This window comes from Pezoporus occidentalis, unplaced genomic scaffold (genome assembly GCF_034315485.1).
Source record: "Pezoporus occidentalis ecotype Australia unplaced genomic scaffold, CSIRO_AGI_Poc_V1 ctg69, whole genome shotgun sequence".
NCBI lineage: Eukaryota > Metazoa > Chordata > Aves > Psittaciformes > Psittacidae > Pezoporus > Pezoporus occidentalis.
Window position 1 is genome coordinate 1302825 of NW_026916041.1, and position 18048 is coordinate 1320872.

Sequence of the window (18048 nt, forward strand, 5' to 3'; positions counted from 1 at the left end):
CATAAGATTACCTAATCTAATGATGCAGGTCATCAGCCATTGGAATAATCTGCCTAGGGAAGTGGTGGGTTCCCCAGCACTTGACACTTTTAAGACTCACTGGATAGGGAGCTGGGACATCTAGTCTAGGCCATGCTTTGCCTAGAATGGTTTGACCAGATGATTCTTGAGGTCCGTTTTAACCTTGTACTCTATCATTCTATGAAGCCAGACAGCTCTGGGTACCTGCCTGGCAGGAGTGGGGCTATGAAGACAACAGACTCCTCTAAGAGAAGCTACAAGGAGTGCTGCCCACTCCAGCAGCACCTGGGATCTGCTTCATCCAATGCATGTTCAGGAAGGGGCTGTTTGGACAAGCCTGGCTGTTGGTGACAATACATGTTGTGGGCAGCAAGGCAGGGTCTTTGCCTGAACTGTTTTGCCTCTGGCTTAGAGAACAGATTAGTTTAGAGATCTTCCTTACCAGAGAAGGATGACAGAGTATGCATGTGTGTGGTGAGGAGGTGTTGCCTGAAGGGAGGAAAATGCAAACAGAAGAGTGATTAAACCACTCATTAAATTTAATAGCCTTGCTATTTATATTGGAGTTGGCTTTGCAGCAGTGGGTAGGAACGCATTAAACAAAGGAAAATCTAAATATGACTTAACAAAGCTAGAAAGGGAGTTGAGAACTTGGACAGAAATGGTAGTAGTTTATACTTTTTATTCTTTTTTTTAAGAAACTACTCCCTCTTTCAGGAATGTCTCTCCAGCTTGCAAGTTTAAAGCAGTAGCTTCATGAGCTACTCATACCATGAGAAAGGTATATGGAGTTCAAATGAAGCTTTGCTTATCGGGAGTGTTCCTTGTCGTGCACAGGAAGGTGGCTGTTCCTCCTCTGCCAGGCAGGAGCAGAACAGGAAAAGCATTGTTAGCTTGATGCATCAGAAGATGCAGTTCTATAGCATGAACCTGGGAGTGGGAAACCACAGTCACTAGCTAAAGGCTGTACTTCACATTCACAGGGCCAAAACTTAAAAAACAAGGGCCGTGTTCCTGTCTTGTGTGTCTCAGCTCATGCTACGGTGTCCAAATATATGCCTTAGGAAAGGAGCTCAGTGTTGTTTGTAATGAAGTCGATGCAAAGGCTAACACTGACTGGAGCTAGTCCTTGGTTGATGCACTGACATTTGTGGTTACAGAAGAACTAAAGTTCACATAAACAAGTAGAAAAAGCTATACACAAGGGTTTTATTACAGGAATAATTTGACATACTCTGCGGTAGTCGGAAACAAGTGTATTTAATTAATGTTTTGTGGACATCATAACAGTCGGAGTATTTCAGCTGAACAGTCAGTATTTGGCTGAATTCAAGCCAGTGCAAATTATGACATAACCATACACAGGAAGTTACAGGTCTACAATGAGGTTAGACTAGATAGCAACAGCATATTTATTGTCACATCAAAGCATTACAAAGTATGAAAGCCCAATATTTCAACTATCATCTCTAAAATGGTATTTGTACAAACCTGTTGTAGATACCTAAATGTAAGGATTCAGCGCATTGGTAATGGATCATGATTTTATTTTGGGGAGTTATTTCAATAACCAAAACTATTTGGGGTAACAAGAAGAAATGTAAACATCTCATGGTACTTTGAAAGTCCCTTCTGAGAAAATACAACGTGTGCCACAGGAAAAGTGCATTCTAACCGGTGTGTCTGCTATGGCCAGTTTGACTCAAATTCACATAGCACCAGGTATTTATCCATTTCTGCAGTAAAAAGTTAGAAAATCTTTGTATTAACTCAGAAAAGAGAAAACAAAGTCAAAAGGTTTTCTTCTTCTTTCTTTAGAGGAACAAGAATTAAATAAAAAAAAACAACCCCACCCAACATTTAAACAGTTATCTCCTATGTACAAAGGAACCAACAGCTAGCAAAGCGCATAGCCACTGAACAGTCTTTATCTTTTTTCTTCAGATTCATGTATCTGAATATGTGAGTTTATTTACAGGTGGACAGGTATCCACAGAAGTAATAATCAGAATACTTCTATTTGGCTAAAAGTTGTATAAAAAAAGACAAAATGCTTTTTCCAAATACTTTCCAAATATATATATATATTAAAAGTATTCAGTATTTCCATCAGTGCCAGAGTTGGAAGCTCCCTCTTATTTTAGAAAGTTAACCTTGTGATAGGAAGGGACAGCAGAGAACTGGCAGTTGCAGTCCAAGCTTTGATTTGAAGGACTGCAGCTGGAGCTACACTGAGCGCACTGGACAGTTGCAGAGAAATGGAAAGTGTCTTTCTGTTGCTGTTATTTGTTATATTGTTTCTGGTGCATCCTGGTACCAGAGATGTGTCAGCTCCAGAGAGCCTCCTGGACCAGTCTGAGCATCCCTACAGCCACCTCTGCCCAACCCTCCTGGGCAGGGCCCCCACTGACAGAAGCAGTCATGTCTATGGGAGATGCAGAAGCTGACAAACCCAAAGCCCTGCCCTCAAGCATTGTTTTCAAGTCACTGAGTTCCTGGATGGTGTGGTCAGGGCCCTGCAAGGAGTATGTTTTTCTATTGAGCAACATACAAAAAGCACTGAATTCTTTGAAAAGGACAGTGTTTAAAAAAAACCAACCCAAACCCCTCTGAAGTAGTAGAAATATTCTTTACACAAATGAACATCTAGCATGGGCAGGTAGTTCAATGAAGGGGAAAACATAATTTCCACTCTAATTCCTGTAAAGAATATAAAGTGGAAGCCTTAGCCTATCAAATACAGATACATACTGCAAAAATATTTTTCAATTAAACACAACCTAGAACAGTGCACATCTCTGGATAGATAAGAATACTACTGCCTTCAGACTGGTATCAAACGTTTAAACAGTTTGCATATAAACAGAATCTTTCTTTGTTGTTCTCTCCAGGCTTGCTTTACTCTAAAGCAAGGATATTCTTAATACTTCCAATTTTCTTTCTTGCCATAGGATAAGCTGTAAGAAACACACTTCATTAACTGACCAGGCTGGGTTGATGTACAGTACAGCAACAACCCAAAGTTTAAGTAAGAATGTCACATGCAATACCTTTTTCATTAATTTAATTGCACAGACTACAAGAACAAGATACCCATTTTCCATCTTTCCTACTCTCTTCCAACAGATGTTACACTAAAAACAAGGTCTGATCTTTTGTCTCTTACACATCCCAGCCCTGGAGTCCAGTCAATGATTAGGATGAAGGATTGGGTGTTTTGAGCATAACATCATCTGGGGCATCAGGTCTCAGCCGTGAGTCTACAACCCCTAAGGAGTCATCCACACATCCTAAGTGGTGTGCTGCAGAGCACTGTGGAGGAGTGGTGGCAAGAACAAACCTGGGCTGGTAGGGTGGCTGAAAAGGTTCTTTTAAGGGGGAGGATCATGGCTGCAAGCCCTATTTGCAGTGGCCACCTCCTTGGCATAGCTTGTTCTAGTGTTGCTGCGGACTCTTACTGACCCTGTGTGAGAGAGCAGCTCCTGGTCCCGCACTTCTGCCCAAGCATGCAAGACACTGAGCAGAAGTGCAAGAGATGCTGGTGCTGAATAAGCACAGGTAACCCATCCCTCTGCTTGGATATGCTGGGCCTGGGATTCCAGACTGGTTCCCCAGAGCATGCCAGACCCCTGCTTGGCCACAAGCCCCCTGCCACTCTGCTCCTGATGAGCTGTAGCTCAGCACACCTCTGTCCTGCACCTCAGGCTTTTGGAGAGCAGAAACAAGACAGGAGACAAACATTCGCTAAAAGAGATAGGAGCACCTTCAGCTCCTGAAGTTTGGCGATTACTAACCTAGGGGAAGAGGTTGGAGTTGAACTGATTCAAGGTACAGTATGTACCTGTATGAAAATGCATAGTTCGCACATATACATTCATTTACAAAGATCAAGGGAAAGTTCTTTGCTATGTAGTTTTATCAGCATTTGCTTTCAACAAAAATTGCAACCTGAAAAAGCTACAGGAGACCAGTTAAGCACACAGCCTAGGAGTTAATGGTAGCTGAATGGCATTTCCCAAATAAAGCATTAGCTTCTTTTTCTTCTTACTTTTTTTGAGCTAATTTTAAGTAGTTTTTCATTCAAAGACTGTTGTTTCTGTAATAACGTGTAATAGATCTGGGGATTTTGAGAGATTCCAATTTAACTGTGGTCATCTGAGGTACTGGCATACCCCATTCTGAGGTTTATTACCAAGCACAAGCCCTGTAAGACAAAGAAGCAAACCAACAGAAATCTGCTTTTAACTATGGTGTGTGAGCTACATTAAAGCACGATTCTTCTAAAATGCTGAATTCTAGTTCAGAGGCGAAGAGTGATTTTTGGCATTTTTTGGCAATCGCTGTGCTAGAAGATCTTACGAGTTTGCTCACTTTTTCTTTCAGTTAACACTTTGGAACCTAGCTGCTTCCCTTGAGGAATGTCTATTGTCCTGAGCATCCCGGAATGTACAACAGTAACATACCAGGCAGGATTGGCTTAAAGACAAGGAGAAAACCTTGGTTTAAATGATCTACCTTAATCTTGTTTTCCATTTGTGTTTTTTTTTCTGAAGAAACCTGCTTTCGCGCTTGCTATGCTTACTAAAACACAGTGATTTGCTCCTAAAGGTAACTTCCACAAAGATCACTGTTTTTACTAATCAAGATGTTCTAGAAATATTTAATTCAGCAATGAATCGACTTTGTTCATGATACTTCATGTTTCTTCATGTTCTCAACTTTTACTTAGGAAAAAAAGTGGTTAAAACACTTACTAGATTACTTAAAATTCTTCCTTGCAATTGTTATTCAACCATATCTATGAAAATTGCATAAAAGCATTTTTGAAGCTAGAAAAAATAATCAGATAATCAGGAATTGCACGGAGGAGTAAATTCATCAAAGCCTATTTTTCAATCTACGCGAAGAAACATTGCCTGTAGCTAGTGACCTGATCATTCACTGGGAAATGAAACAGCAGAAAAGATTCTTTCCCTACAAGCAATGGAGATTAGAAGTGCAAGAGGACAAGATTTGCTCATTCTAAAACCCAGTAAATAGAAACAAACTATTACCGAAGTGAATGAGCTTGGGGAACATGGTCTAGTGTGAGGTGTCCCTGCCCATGCCAGGGGGTTGGAACTAGATGATCTTAAGGTCCTTTCCAACCCTAACTATTCTATGAGTCTATGAATAACTTGGATAACTCGAGGAAAAAAGTATTCCTTCTTGGTTCTTACAAGTAACTCTGTCCAAAGCTGGTTTAGTGCATTAATCAAACTCAGGAGCAAGTGCTTAGCAAATTAGTAATTCAGTAGTCTTTCTTCAACATCTCAAGTGCAAGCACATTCTTCTCAGTATTTTCACTCAGTTCTTTTCATAGACTTTTAGGCATTAACATTCACATTGCTAATTTTGCAAATATTTCTAAGAAAAACATTCAGAATGTTTGGAGCATCATGACTTCTACTGAGAATGACTCCCTGCATGGCTGAAGTCTGTTGGAAGTGCTTTTGGTTCAGCAGGCAGAATTGACTTGGATGCAGACACAAAGATTTTAACACCATTTTCATATAAAGGAACAGCAACAGGAAATTTTGGAGAGCCCAAGTCTCTATGTTCTTGGTCTAGCACAAGAACATTTTCAGTAGCAATAGGTTGCAGAGGCTTTTTTATGAGTTATGGCCATGGTTCTCTGAACTTTTAGAGTTCTCCCCAGCTGCAGCTGCTACAGGGAGACAGTGAGAATTTAACAAAAGGCTGCAGAATGGCATTTTTATTGTGGTTTGTTATCTTAAGGAAAAAGAAAAAGCACCTGCTTCTAAGAAACAGATTTTTTTGCTATGTGCAAGTCACTGGCAGTGGAAGTACCTTATCTAAATCTGCTGCGCTGACCCACAGATGCCCCCAGAGGGCAGAATCAAATCAGATTGTGATCATGTAGAAGTCTTTTTTAAGCTTTCCTTCAAACATACATGAAAATAGGGAAACTAGTTGGGCAACAGATCTGTTATTTGTGCTGCCTGATGGGTTGCCATCTTGGAGTAGGCCTGTCACTGCTCTTGCTCCTCCAGCTCAAACTGAGTATTCAGAGACACTCTGTGCTTAGGGCAAAGCTTTTAAGCTTCGTTTTTCCACACTTACAAGACCTGAGCAGTGTTGTGCAGCACTCAGTTCTGTGGTAGGTTGTATAGGTGACATTAACCTACAATTTATCTTCAGCACAGGTATCCCAGTGCCCACTAATGCCAAGCACGAAGCTTGCATGTCACTTGGCGGTGCACTTGCCATGTTCCAGAGTCTCCTGTTACTCCCTAAAAGGACACCACCGCTTTACAACATGCAGAAATACCCAGATCTTGCCCATTTTTGTAGGCAAAAACTGTAGCTTGATTAAAATTAGCAGGATGATCTACTTGCAGCTCAAGGTGAGACAGTAATCATGCTACTGGAGCAGAGGTTAGCTTTTAGTTTTATGTAGAAATGTAAAAAGCAGGATGTCTGAAAGCCTCTTTAAAAGGCTGCGGGAGGTGGCTGACAAAGCGCTTTTGAAAGGGTTTCACATCATGGTGTCGAGAACTTCAGAGCTGTGTGTGGTCTGTGCACACACACACATCAGCCTGGGAGAAGAGAGCCCATGAAGAAAGTGAGAGTCTCACCATCTCTCTCTTCTTTCACTACTGTATGCTTTGTTTTCCAGTCACTGCAGACTTCCATCTTCCCAGGTATGATTTGGAATAAAGAGTTTGGACAAAGTAAAAGTAAAACAGGTCTTTATTTTTCAGTATGCTCCACAAGATTTAAATGAATTTTGTACTGGGATAGAGTAGCTGTTCTTTGTTTAAATACTTTTAACTGGCATCTAAAAATTCTTAAGCTAAACTACATGCCGTTGTATTAGGGCTGCAAGTTTAACACCAAAATCAGAGAGAAGGTAAGTAAGCTCTTCATTAGCACATTTAGGAACAAGAAGATTGTCTTTATGACACTGGCTCCCATAATTAGAGGGGATGAAGGCAGGAAAAAAACAAATGGAAGTACTATTGTCACCCTGGAAACACATCTGTAATCACAAGAGTTTGGAGAGCTACTGCTTATAGCAGGGAAATACATACTCCCATTTGACTTCAGGTAGTGTCTTGTATGAATTCAGTCCCTCCAGGGACAAGGGGCTTATCAGACTGCCCACTAGACAGCTCTGCACTAGCCTGGTGGAAAATACTATTTCTTCAGCAATTAGGTTAATCCAATTTCAACTTTTCTGTAACCTCTTTTCATTTGAACCTGGTTTATTAAATAGTTTTATAATTCTTTAATCTAGATCAGACTAATTTTGTTAAGACCCGTATCAGTTAAACTAATGCAAATAAGCAGATCCAATGTCTAGAACTTTGTCTTCTGCTTACTTACATTCCATTTTAAACCATACTATCCATTAATGTATTAAATTTACCAAACGGTAAATAATTACAGAAGCTATAGTATTTCAACATATCACTAAAAACATCTCTGACCTAAATAGTTTATTTGCCGTATTTTATGGAACTTGCATGTTTATAAAAACATCTTCGTTTCATGGTTAATTTCTAGTTAAAACTAGATTAACAAAAGCCCAACAAGTGAAAAGAATACATAAAGTGCAATGCAGAGCAAATAAAAGTACAGTAATTTTACACTGAGTGAAAGAGAAATGCTCTGGTTCCAAAAATAATAATTCAGAAAAAAAAAAATTAAAAAAAGAACTTACATTTACTTTATGTTCTCTAAAACCATATTTGATAGGAAACAAAGGAAGAACAATGTATGTGGGCACTTATTTCCCTTTTGTGACTCAAGTGAGATGGAAGGGTGTACGGCTCTAAGTACTGCAGTCTTAGTCGGTAGTGCTTACTCGCACTTCGCAAACAGAGTGTATTAGAAATCCCATATTAATAAAAACTGGGCAACTAGCCAGCAGCTGCTTAACTAGTGTTAAATTCACCCCCTTCTGTGATGGAAATACTTTTCTTATATGAAACAGTATGACTAGCAGAGGAGAAGAAAACGTACTTACTTTCTTCACAGAGTTTAACAAAACATAGTGCAACTGATGCTGGCAGTTACCTTCCTTCAGTTAACTGATGAGCCTTTACCTTTTCCCAGCAGTCCCATCACCATTACACTGATCCTATAATAAAGAGAGGCTGGAAAACTGCACTAGCAAAGCAGCTGAGGATCTTTCCTACTTGCCATTATGTCTGGGTAAGAAGTACACCCTGGTTTTCTGTGGCCCACAGATCTTGCACAGGTATCACATTCCCCAGTAAACCTTGCATGGCCTGAGACTACCCTGAATAACATCAAGTTGGCTCCAGGACACTCCTGGACCAGGGAGGAACACGGCCCAGTAAGATTGCTTTTCATGTCCCTTAACTCTTCCAGTATCTGCTTAGCAAAACCATGGCACAGTTAACAGTCTTAAGACTCACTGCACGTAGGATTATTGATCTAACTCTCCCCCCACCACCTCCAAGACTCCGTATCAAAATCGGTGCTGTTTTTATGGTACTCTATTAGTGCTAAGCAACCATGTGTTAGTGGAGCTCTCCTGAGCTAAATACTGGAAGAGTATGAGCAAGTCCAGGCCCTTAATGAGACTCCAGCCAAGACAGAGTGAGATAAAGGCAGTATTGTCATGTCTACCACATGAAGAGCAGAGGTACCAACCCAACAAGCCATATCCTGATGTAGCCTTTAGGCATTTTATACAGACCTACACTTTTAGGAGTGGTTCAAGCTAGCATATCCCAGGATATTTCTCTCTAGAAATGTCTCTGCCAGGGTAGAACAGCTCTTTCAACAGTAGCACAAGCTTATGCCAACTTAATCTGCTGTGGAACTACAGTTGTTAGGCGAAATGTAGAGATAAAATCTAAAATAATATGGCCTAAACTCCATGACTAACAAAGATGATGTCTGGTTCCTTGCAAATGCAGGGGTTGCTAGTGCTGTGTTAGCAATGCCATTGGGAAATCATGGGGCAATGCCCCCTTTACAAAAGTCTACTAATAAAACACTTGTTTAGGAAGTGGAGGAGTTGCGAAAGAGCTGGAAATAGCTTCCTTTAGCTGAGGGTCAAACTCATTGGCCTGGTGTAGGGCTCTTTAGGGTTCCAGTAAATCTTGGGGAAAAAGCTAAGGTTATGGGGGTCTGAAGAGCCCATACAGGAGCGTGCTCCCACCAGCTGATCAGGGAGCTGCAGCATGGCTCTGGAAGGAGGGAAACCACCACTTCTGGTTTCAGCTCTGGCAATACTGTAATTTATTTAGTGACCTTCTATAACATAAAAGTCCTCCAAAAGTTTTATTTTAAGCTCTGAAAGAAAGAGTATTCTTCAAAAGAGCATTCTGCACTGTGGGTCATGAATGAATGCAGACAACCACTTCCCTCAGGCTGGACATAACACGTGCAGCACTTGCTCCAGCTGACAGCAAATGATCATGGTAGTGACTCACTTCACAACAGGTTTGCTATACTGGATCCCATCCCAAGAATCCTCCTTCTCCCTGGGCCTGCTATCAGTAGGGTAGATTACAGGCTGAATACCATGTACTTAACAGCTCTTAAATCTGTCACAAAGTGACACATCCAAAGTACTGCTGCTTTGGTACTGCTAGAAACTGGGCCAACATCTTCCAACCGCACCACCAATGTGCCTGGGTGCCTATCCATCCCTCTCACAAAGCCTATCAGCAAAATCCTCTTCTCAAGCACTCACACTCTCAATTACAGTAGAAATAGTCACATGGAGGAAAACCCACGTGCTTTTGTTCTATACCCCTTACCCGTATGAGCAGTCCTAGTCACTGCAGTTATTTACAGAAGTAATTGCATCTCTCTTGAGGAAATCTGCAATGCTTCGAGGGCCCAGCTAGTTATACCACTATCTGCATTTTGCTCTTAACTGCGTAACAAGACTTTTCATCAGGCTTGTAATAAAAAAAAAACCAAAACAACAAACCAAAAAACTTCTGCAACTGACTGCTTAAGACTAGTTTCCTCCTACTGGGATCTGATTCTGAGCAGTTCTGTTTCAAGTCTTACCTGACTGGCTCAAGCCTCTTTCAACTGATGTCCCTGAATTTGAGCCTGTCCTTTCAGCCTTTGCTGTAAGTCAGTCAAACAGCGAAACAACCAAAGAACTTTTGTCTAACAGATGAGATTATTTCTGCCTTTTAGTTAATTCTGGACTTTAAGACAGAACAATAACAGCAATGGAAAAATGGCATGTCTGTCATTATTTAACAGCAAAAAAAAAAGGTGTATGATAGCAAGATACACCATACTTGGCAACTTGTATTCTGCTGATCCCATGGTGCAGATGGAGAGAAAAAATGTAAGTGGAGCTTTTAGTTTGATTGTTGAAACCCTTTTCATAACTGAACTACAAACCTTTAATGTAATTTTTTCCTGTATAACCTCCTTGATGTTACATACTTCTATGTAGGTATATAAGCTACATAAACTTGCATGAACTCTCCATATAAGATGGAGCCGATCATGTTGTATGATCCCATTCAGGCTGTATACTGTGATGAAGGAATCTCTCTATTTTAAAAGTTATTTTCAAAAGAATACAATTTCAAGCCAAGCAATCCCAAATCCTGTTTCATGGTGTATAAAATGGTTATAAAATTATACCAGCATTATAATTTCAGAGAGGTAATAAGATCCCAGTGCTATAAAAGTCAGTTTTAAAAGAGTGCACATTTTGAAGTGTTGTACAGACACACACGACTTGTTTCCATAATTTAGCCCTTTGTAAGTATTGCACCTTGTTAATAAGGCTACCATCTATTTCCTTTTAACACTACAAATTACACAGACAACATCATCTGTGGCTTAAAAGCACAGCATTTCTAAAGCTTTTAGGGAAACATGTATTTCCTTGCACACTCAGAGCTCCGATGACTCCAGTTGCCTGGAGGAGTGTTGAGCGTACAGGGAATACAGATGGAACTATATACATTTATGTAACGTGACCTGCTTGTCATGTGCTGGTTTTTTTGACATGCTCAAATTAGTTCCTTTGAACTTGATGGCAAATGGACACCGTTTACAAACCTAGGCAATGCTTTCACATGCTCAAGTGTATGGTTAAACCTGTCTTCATTCTCTCTTTCCCTCTGCAATGCAAGAAATCATTAGAAAACAAAATTCTCTATATTTGTCTGGTCTCTAAATACAAGATAAATTGCATAAAAGCAGAGAAAGATAGATTGTCTTACAAAGTGCATATTTCAAACAAAGCTATAAGAGTATGTGCTCTTGCCAAAAGCCTGGTTTAAGAAGAGCATACAAATGTGTGCCTAACTTTAGAAACACACGTAGTCTCATCAACGGAGAACTCACACATAGAGTTAAACCCCTACTTGAGTGCTCTGATCTATGTGAGCCTACATTTTACTGCTGGAATACCAGTAGCTTTACCTCTGCACAGCCAAACCTGCTGGTTTATAGGTTAGGTGCTCCCCTTCCCTGAAAGATGTGTTGGCTTCACTGCAAGAATTAATTACTACAGCTAAATACTGATACTACAAATTCTGATGCCAGGTGCTATTTACACTTTTAGGTCCTAATATTGAAGATCCTCATTTTCATTCACTTCAGTATAAATATCTGGGAATTTGCAGAATGGAGTCCCTGGATACAGGAGAAAGAGTTGACAGGAAAAATTATTATGGACCCAAAGTAATTTCTTTGTATACAAAGAAAGAAAAAAATGAGAATTTGCATATGTATTCCTTCAAAGTACCAGTTAACAGGGTTTAATAAAATCTTAGGTTTCCTGAAGCTGATACCTTTGCAGATATGATAAAAACCTACCAAACCCATGGTGCCACATTTTTTTTTAATTCCATGTAGAATGAGCACTTTGCAAAGTGGGTACTCAGCACCTCCAGGATATCATGCTAAAGTAGTATTTTTTTGCTTGCTGAAGTAATTTGGTATGAAGTATACAATTATATAGACACAATTACAGACAAAGTATCCTTTGACCAAGCAGCTATATAAACAAGAAGCCTTCATATTTACAGTAGATTTCCTAAAAGATTTATACAAATGTATAGATTTACACTATAATTAGGTTATGGTTCAAGCTCACTTTCTGTATTTTTATATCATCAAACATGTTTTTTTTTTCCCTATTTGGAACATTATAAGCTGTAGCATTAAGACCTTGTTCAGTAATTACTGCTTTCTTCTAATTTCAGTAATTCAAGTAGTGACATATTGCTCTTTAATTTTGTCTAGAAAAAATGAATTTCTTAGCCATCTTCCATTCAAATAAAACTATACCCTGCCTTTACATCCCTCTTATGTTCCCTGAGGAAATCTGCATTGACTCTTTCTTTTCCTGTCTTCCAAAGGCAGTTTTTACAAGCATTTTAGTAACATCTTTTATCTGAGCATTACACATCATACACTAATTGCTGAGATAAAGACTCCAAAGTAAAACCTGATTTCTTCAAGAGGACTGGCAAATGGCAAACACCTTCTGGTGTCACTGGAAAGAGACTGATTTTCAGGGTTGTTCTGGATTCTCCTCACAGATGCAGACAAGGCCTGCTCGTATCTAGCAGACGCAGAATGTATTTAAACCCTCAGCCTGATTAATTTTTCTTGTGGCTTACTTTCTAGCTATTTTGCTAAAGGTGCCATAAAACTCTCCTGAACTTATACTAGAACAAAATCTAACCTATGATGCTTTGTAACAGTCCACAGTTATCAGTGAGAAAACCCCTGACGAATGCAGATTAAATCCCATACTCCATACAGGTCTCAGTTCCAGTGCTGCAACTGACTGCTACCACCTTACAGGAAGATCGAATAAAGTGTAAATATAAAACCAAGATGACACTTTACAAATGTTTCCTTATCAAAATATTTCTATGAAAAAGTGCAGCACAACTTTCTCCAACAGATGACCAGTGTTTGAACCAACAGAAACAAGCCTCACTTGTAACCTCTGAAGTCTCTGTACATAGCTAACAAGATTCTGATTTCATGTCCTATTTCTGAGGTGGTGTTTCAACATACTTACAGGCAGGGGAAGAAGAAACTACTTTGTATTGCCACAGTTAGAGTGATTGTCCTGAATTCCTGGCAGGGTCATTCTCACTGGTCCCAGACCATAGCAAGAGGGAGAAAACCATCCTGCCTCATTGGGTCAGAATGACTGAAAAAGTGAGTGACAAGAACATCTGGGATATTGCATGAAGCTGGAATTGTTCTTACATGCAGTTCTACAAGAACTTCTGGCCAAAGCTTTGCCTCCTGTAGTGTTGCCCACCTGGTCATTACCTTAAAAAAGTGAAGGGGAGAAGGAATGAACAAAGTGATGGTGGGGACAGTGAATGGGTGCAAGTAGTCTGGGATCATTTGACAGCTGACGCTCATACCAGGCAAATGATTTGGAAAAAACAATTCAACAGACAGGCATTCTGCTCAGCTTATTCACACCATCAGGGCATACAGGTTTGGTTTACACAACAACAGATACCCAACAGGTGACAAGTGGCATTGGTTAAAAGTCAGTGTAAACCTGCTAATTGGAATAGAAGAGCTCTTGCTCCCTTTGCATCTTGTTATATTCGTGCAAGGCACTAGAGAATCAGGCACATTGTTTTGGGTGGAAACTGTTTTATGACTGTGATGATCTGAGTTTGTAACATCCAATAGCTTCATATAGGAGCAGTTGGAGCACAGTGACATTTTAAAAATTGCCATTATAAGTTTTCACTTCTAAAATTATCTTTTTTTTCTGTATCTTTGGGGGATGGAGTAGAGGGGGAAGTGGGAAACAGCTTTGTTAAGCAAGACAACGCCTGAAGAAAAGTATTAGGGATCTGTACAGCTGATCTCCACTGATACTGATGTTGGTGATTTCTGTTACCAGCATCAATACTAGTAAGTGGTTAAAGCCAACAAAATAGATCCTGCCATTTTTTGTATTTCAGGGGGAAGCTCTGGCTCTTGACATGAACAAACCCACATCCAAATCCCTGCAGCACACAGAGGCTGTGTGATGCATTCGGGTCACTCCTCTGGGAGTTAGAGACAATCACCTACCTCCTGCAGAGAAACCACAATAGGGGAAATGGCATGTACTGATGATGACAGATGCCCACAGCATTCAGGCTAGCCCTTTCTTGGGAAAACAGAAAAATCTGACTCTTCCAGAGAGGCTGGTGCAGCAGTTTGAGATGCATGGACATTAGAAGGACAGTGACACAGCTTAGAGCAACACAGAAGCAACAGACTGAAAACCAGAAGAGCTTATTCCAAATTATGCTGGCGCTGTCAGCACAGGAAAGGCTTTGCTGACGTTTCTGTTCTCTGCTGGGTGTGTCAGGAGGGTGAAGGGGATCCTGGTGGGAGCCGCAGTGCTCGTGCAACATGAAGTAATCTGAGTTCAAGGCACGAAGCGACTGGTGAGCGCTTCATGTGGGTCCAGGTGGCCACGCTGCCTCTCTACCGCTATCCATGGTAACTGGAGAAGTGCCTGCTTTTGAATCAAAATGCCACAGCCATAAGATGCAAAACTGATTTAATATAAACTGCTGATTAAATGTTGTGTAAAAACACTGGTAACTGAGCTTTGTCCTGGCAGGATTTACCAAGTATCTTCTGTCCTCTGTTTCGTTAACACCAGCTTCCTATCGCGCTTTGACAATCTGTGGCTTTTGTGCCTCTGTGTAATCCGTATCAAATCTGTACCAGAGGGCAATCTGGTCTGGCAACAAAACCATTCTTCCGTGCAGAAATTCATAAAGAATAATCTTATTACAATAATTTGTAAAGTGCCCTCGGGAAGGTGCTCACGATGCCATGACATTACAGAAACAATATACAATTTGATACATTATTTTCCAATAAAATCTTCCAAAGCAAAAAGGGAAAATATAAAAGGAGGGGAACAACAAATATAGAGGCAAATACTGCCAGTCTAACGATAGTAAAATTAATTATGGAACACTTCATAATTAGTCTCAGAGTGCTTGTAAAAATTGAGGCGGGAGGGGGGGAAACTGGCAGGAGTATCTTGGAAAGATCCCACATTTTCTAAGTTCTACCAAAGTAGAACCATCAGTAAGCTCAGTGTTTGAAGCTGAAATGACTACAAATTACTATGAGGTATTTTACTAAGGAAATTGAAAAAAATACAACATCCAAAGAAATACCATGACCCACATTTTACTAAGAGTAAAGAAGATAATACAGTGGCTATGCATACCCACTGACCTTTAGTGTCTTGGGTTTTGTATTTATAAAGAAAACAATCTTTCTCCTCCCTGGTGATCCCATATATATATGTATATGTAACTACACAATATCTAGTTTCATATAGATATATATACTCATACACACACGCGTATATATTTCAAGGTCTTACTAGATTTCAATCTTATTTTTCTTTCTTTCTTTAATGACTTAGAGAACACATTGGGCAAAAAAACACATAACTGGGTGCATGCAAGTGTGTCTTGCCACTTGTGCATGTAAATCACACCATTTGTAAATAACTGCAGCAATAGTGTGCTCAAATGAGGCATCTGATTGCCCAATTAACTTGTTCAAAGAAAATCAGATGATAAGCTTCAGTAGCTCCTATTATAGATTTTACTTCTCAGTACTACTTCACTGAATTCACAGTGTATATTCTAAACGACTGCATTGTTGTTCTGTGCTTTTACATAGGCATAAGCAGCAATGCACACTTCATAAAGCTATCAAGTCAATTCTGGACTAGATTTTAGCTGTTTAGATACTTTGAGTCCCCTTAGAGACATCTTAGACAATTGTCTGTCTTCACAGACAGAGAAACTGAAGTACCCAGATCTCTCCAAGCCCTGCAAGTACAGAAATTTGTTAATTAGTGTATCAAGATTAGTTAAGAAATGGACTTTTTTACCATAAATACATCGCTCCTTTGCTGCTGAACTTCTATTTATGAGATGATGTTGTGGAAAGGGGGCATTTTCTTTTCTCTACCAACTTTTTGCATCAAATAAACCTTAGAAACTATAATAAGGTGAAAAAAAAAAAAAAGCTGAGCAAACCTTATCTTAACAACAATCTCTCAAATAAGAGAAAAGGAAGCAAAGAGCAGAACTGCTGGGCTGGATCATGTCCCTGAACAGGTATTACATATAATCTTAGTGGCTGCATTTACCAGTTCTTTATAGGCCTCCTGCAGGAACAGGCGCACTGGTCCAACTCTTCATCCTCCCTCAGGAATGGGGGAGCGGCAAGACAAGCTACTGGACCCCCATTTTATTCTTACAGGTTCAAGCAAGCATCCCTGGATTTCTTCTCTCAACTTCTTGTTGTGACAGTATCTGCTGGTGACTTTCCATTGCTGCTTTTCTTCGTCTAGAGTATCAAAATCCAATTTGGTACTTAAATAAGTTTGTTCCACTCCACTGATCTGTGCCTGGTTTAAGAATCTTCCAGGAGCACTGCTTGTCCTTCTTGTGAATTCAGACTTTGCTTGGCTCCCATAAACAAACAAATGAAAATCCCAACTCCTCCCCACATGCCCTTTCCAAAAATACAATATAATCATGACGATTTGTATCAGGAAAATTATTTAGCAGTCTCCAGTCTTAGTACAGCTTTTGCTGAGAAAACTGTAGCTTATAGGACTCTGAAGTGTTTATTAGAAAGCTTTCAAAAAGAGATCTTTGTTTCAGTAAAAGTGTTCAGTTTAGCAAATACAGACGTTCACGGCACAGAGACTGAAATGGTTAAAAATGATCTTAGGGAGCAAGTAGCTCATAGAGTTAGCAAAAAATTAACTTTTTCCTTTCTTTTACAGAAAAACACTAATAGCTGCTCTGGTTTCCATACTTAGATTTCTGCTTATGCTCTTGGTTTCGCTTGCCTTGTTTTTTTTCTCTATTGCTCCACACAGGTTTTGATTAGTGCTTTTCCTTGGCTACAAGTGCTTCACTTTGAAATACAAAGCTCTTTAAAAAAAACACCCCGAAAAAACAAAACCCCCAACACCACATCACTGGAGGGAAAACGGGAAGTGATACAGTGCAGCTGAGCAATCTGGTTCTGCTGTTGTCCTCCCCCATCCCAAAATCCTCTGCACAATTTCAATCTTTAGTCGATGAACCTTTGGCAGGCCTTCTTCCATCGGCAGGCAGTACACCACATATCTCTGTTCTCCATCCCATAGACCTTCCGACACTTTTTCCCCTCCCCTCTAGGCTTCCTGTCAGAGAGAAAGGGAAGCTTGTTAATGACATGCTTTTGTAGCTTTGCTTTATCACTGTAAGATCAGGACAACAATCTCAAAGGAGTACAGTAGGCAGAGAACACCCCAGCTTTTCAAAGGGATTTGGGTTTTCTTTGAGTCAAGTGGGAGCTGACGAAGCAGACAGACATACAGCCGTGACTTCGCAGCTCTGAGGGAGGAGTCCTTCTCCTCATCTGGCTTCTACAGCCTCTGAGCCTGCTCCTCTGCACCAGGGATGACCCCAGGAATGGACAGCCCTGACTTTAGCCAGAAACTAAACCCAGTCTGCATAAATGGTACTTTATCCAGGCTAAGTGCCCAGCTGTAACGGGCAGCCACAGCTATTCTACGGTACATCCTGGCCATGTCAGGCAGAAGTCACCTTTGCTGTAGAGCTGTGTTACCAGTCTTCTGCATAGTTCTGAGCAGCAGACCTTGACTACCAGCAGGTAGCAGCTATGCAGAAGAGGGCAAAAAGCTACCAGCTCCTAAGCTTGCCTGTCCTTCCTGCATTGTTTGCTCTGAGCTCACTGACTAAAAACCAACAAAGTGATCAAGAACTAGTCTTAACCTTTGCCCTCCTTAGCAGCACATTTACATGTGCTCCTCTGTTGTCCCCACTGTCAGCAAGGCAGACAGTATGCGCTTTTAGAGCTGTAATAATTGTCACGTTTTCCATCTTAAAACTGCACTCAAAAATTCACAGGTTTAGAAAATGATCAAAGTAACTGTTAAAATGGAACCTCTTTTTACTCAGC

At 40.3% G+C, this 18048-nt stretch overlaps 1 protein-coding gene across 1 annotated transcript in view; it reads right to left on the reverse strand.

The window, feature by feature from the left end:
- Nucleotides 1-1265: 1265 nt before the first annotated feature.
- ZNF704 (zinc finger protein 704) overlaps nt 1266-18048 on the reverse strand; it is a 101242-nt gene continuing 84459 nt past the window's right edge. Inside the window, exon 9 of the mRNA XM_062641555.1 lies at nt 1266-17266. Within this exon, the coding sequence (XP_062497539.1) occupies nt 17155-17266 (112 nt within the window). The 3' untranslated portion in view covers nt 1266-17154. The remainder of the gene's footprint in view (nt 17267-18048) is intronic.